This window comes from Montipora foliosa, chromosome 3 (genome assembly GCF_036669935.1).
Source record: "Montipora foliosa isolate CH-2021 chromosome 3, ASM3666993v2, whole genome shotgun sequence".
In the NCBI taxonomy this organism is placed as follows: domain Eukaryota; kingdom Metazoa; phylum Cnidaria; class Anthozoa; order Scleractinia; family Acroporidae; genus Montipora; species Montipora foliosa.
In genome coordinates this window covers 35,748,393-35,750,892 of record NC_090871.1, presented here as the reverse complement: position 1 = coordinate 35,750,892, position 2,500 = coordinate 35,748,393, and the positions used below count along the sequence as shown (strand labels likewise).

The 2,500-nt window shown below is 35.6% G+C and overlaps 1 protein-coding gene across 1 annotated transcript in view; it reads right to left on the bottom strand.

Moving 5' to 3' along the window:
• LOC137997358 (ETS translocation variant 1-like) overlaps positions 1-2,500 on the bottom strand; it is a 21,354-nt gene that overhangs the window by 10,477 nt on the left and 8,377 nt on the right. Inside the window, exon 3 of the mRNA XM_068843303.1 lies at positions 57-167. Coding sequence (XP_068699404.1) covers positions 57-167 — 111 coding nt within the window. The remainder of the gene's footprint in view (positions 1-56; positions 168-2,500) is intronic.

Below are 2,500 nucleotides of genomic sequence, written 5' to 3'. Positions count from 1 at the left end.
AAACAACAGTCAAAACAAGATATACCATTACTTCGAAGTACTCTGAAATACAATACCTTTTTCAGGATTGAAATCAAACATAGACTCTTGCTCTGTTGAACCATTAAAAAGTGCATCAACCTCATCCAAATCCTCTAAGAAAGATTGCTTGTGTTCTGATTCCAGTCCTAACAATAAAAAGATTAAGCTTCCAAACAGGCCCCTCTGGAAAAACATAGGAAGTCTTCAACCATAAACTACTCACTTCACAAAATAAAATACAAATTTTAATGATTGAAGCTTGTACGTAATTTGATCAGTAGAGATTTGCTGAAGCAAAGGTATATAAAAAACCAGGAAAGATTTATTGCTGCTTGACGTTTCGGGGTCATCATGACTCCATTATCTAGAGACTAGTTAAATAGCATGCAAATAAGGAAAGGTACAAGGTAAGCATAAATTACAATAAACGGCCTAAACAAACACCTTGGTGCGGATGGAATCCGTTTGCACGTTGCGAATGTATAACATTTCTTTAACAAGGCAATCAAATTTGCTGCTACATTTCGTGATAGTGTGAAATTGCTCAATGAAGTGTTCAGGCATTTCACTATTGTGCTGGAGGTTATAATGCTTGTAAATCAAAGATGATTTTCTAGCGTGCCCTTCTAAGCGCACGTGTAAGTGACCACGTGTATAACCCATCACACACCACACCAAGGTGTTTGTTTAGGCTGTTTATTGTAATTTATGCTTATCTTGTACCTTTCCTTATTTGCATGCTATTGAACTAGTCTCTTGATAATGGAGTCATGATGACCCCGAAACGTCAAGCAGCAATAAATCTTTCCTGGTTTTTTATTGTACGTAATTATCTCTAAAATAATTAAGCACAACAGAAACCAAATTACATGTAAAAGAGCATTCACTAGCAAGGGGTCTCATTGCACATACAGATTGATCAGGAATGTTTGTCTAATTAACAACAGGTTGAATACTACATGTACAATGTACATGGTCAAAATTATTACTAGATTCATAAGGTGTCTTTAGTGTCTAAACCTGGAAGATCACTGATGCTTTTCTTTCTCCAGAACATCCAGTGAATAAAATACACAATCAGGGAATTTTTTTAACATTTTGCCAATGGGGTTTTCCTATTGTATGATACACTGACAAGCAACTCCGTTTGTAAACGAACATACTGTATATAGTATACCACACAACTGTAAGAATGATTGTGTTAAAGTGCTGCTAGGCCAAAAATTACTCCTTCTTTTGCTTTGGATTTCAAACTATGTTAACTAAACATTAAGTTTCAAGCCTTAATTAAAAAAAAAGACACCTGTTTATTTTACCTAGAATTTTCCTATTATTTTAATGGTCCACCATTACTAACTTTGAAATCTTGAAAAAGCTGGATCGAGGAAAAAATGACGTCAAAGACTCGCTAGTTTAAGAATGCCATGCATGTGTAGGCGGCTGAATTAACATGCAGCACAGGAGTTTTGGGCTTTCACACTTTTAAACTAGACTTCTGCACATAAATTATAAGCTACATTTACATGCTGAAATTATAAGCTAGTGAGTCAGTGACGTCACTTTTCCCTAGATCTAACCCTCTGAGGTCCAATCGGTCAGTTCTGATGTGAATAATGGCAGACCGTGAAATAAAAAAAATTAGCACATTCAGCCTTGGTCCCTAAATTAGTTGTTCTTATAGTTCTTAGGGGAAGAACATTCACTCCAGCTTACAAACTGACTACAATAATAAATTGGCATTTTACATGTAACTGAAATGGAGTCATGAGAACTACGTATCAACGTCAAACTTTATTGTTTGTTTGTAGTTACATGTATCTACAGTCGAACCTGTATATAATGGCCACCCTTGGGACTTGAGGAACTGGCCGCTTAATAAAGAATCACTAAAAATACTCACTGGGCGTGGTAAAATGTCACTTTTAAAGGTGTATCATACAAAAACACATCACGCAAGGAAGTAACAGGACAATCAACACTCTTACCAGAAAACAATACTTTAAACAAAGTTGCCAAATTGTAACTTAACAGTTTAGTATATACCGTATTTACCCGTGTATAAGTTGATCCTGTGTATAAGTCGACCCCCCATTTTTGATGGCAAAAAAGCAATTTCTTAATTTCTTTGTTAAATGTTCATGGGATGTATACTAATCTTGTATTCTTCGATTTCTGGAACTGTGGATACACAAAAAATCAGGGCCTCAAGCACTTAATAGTTTTGTGGTTCAGCATTTGTTGTATATATGTGGGCATTTTGTCCTTGAGTTTCGAGAAAGTTCTCAGAAAATCGAACATGTAAACCTCAAACTAACCTGTTTCGTTGTTCAGGGATAAAGGGCTTTAGAGGATAAGCACAACATCACACAAGCAGGAGTCAATCTTTGAAAATAACTCGTGAACGAACGATGAGAAATGTGCAAGGTTTAATTGGTCCTTGACTTATAATTCTCACATGACAAACAAAACAAAACTCACA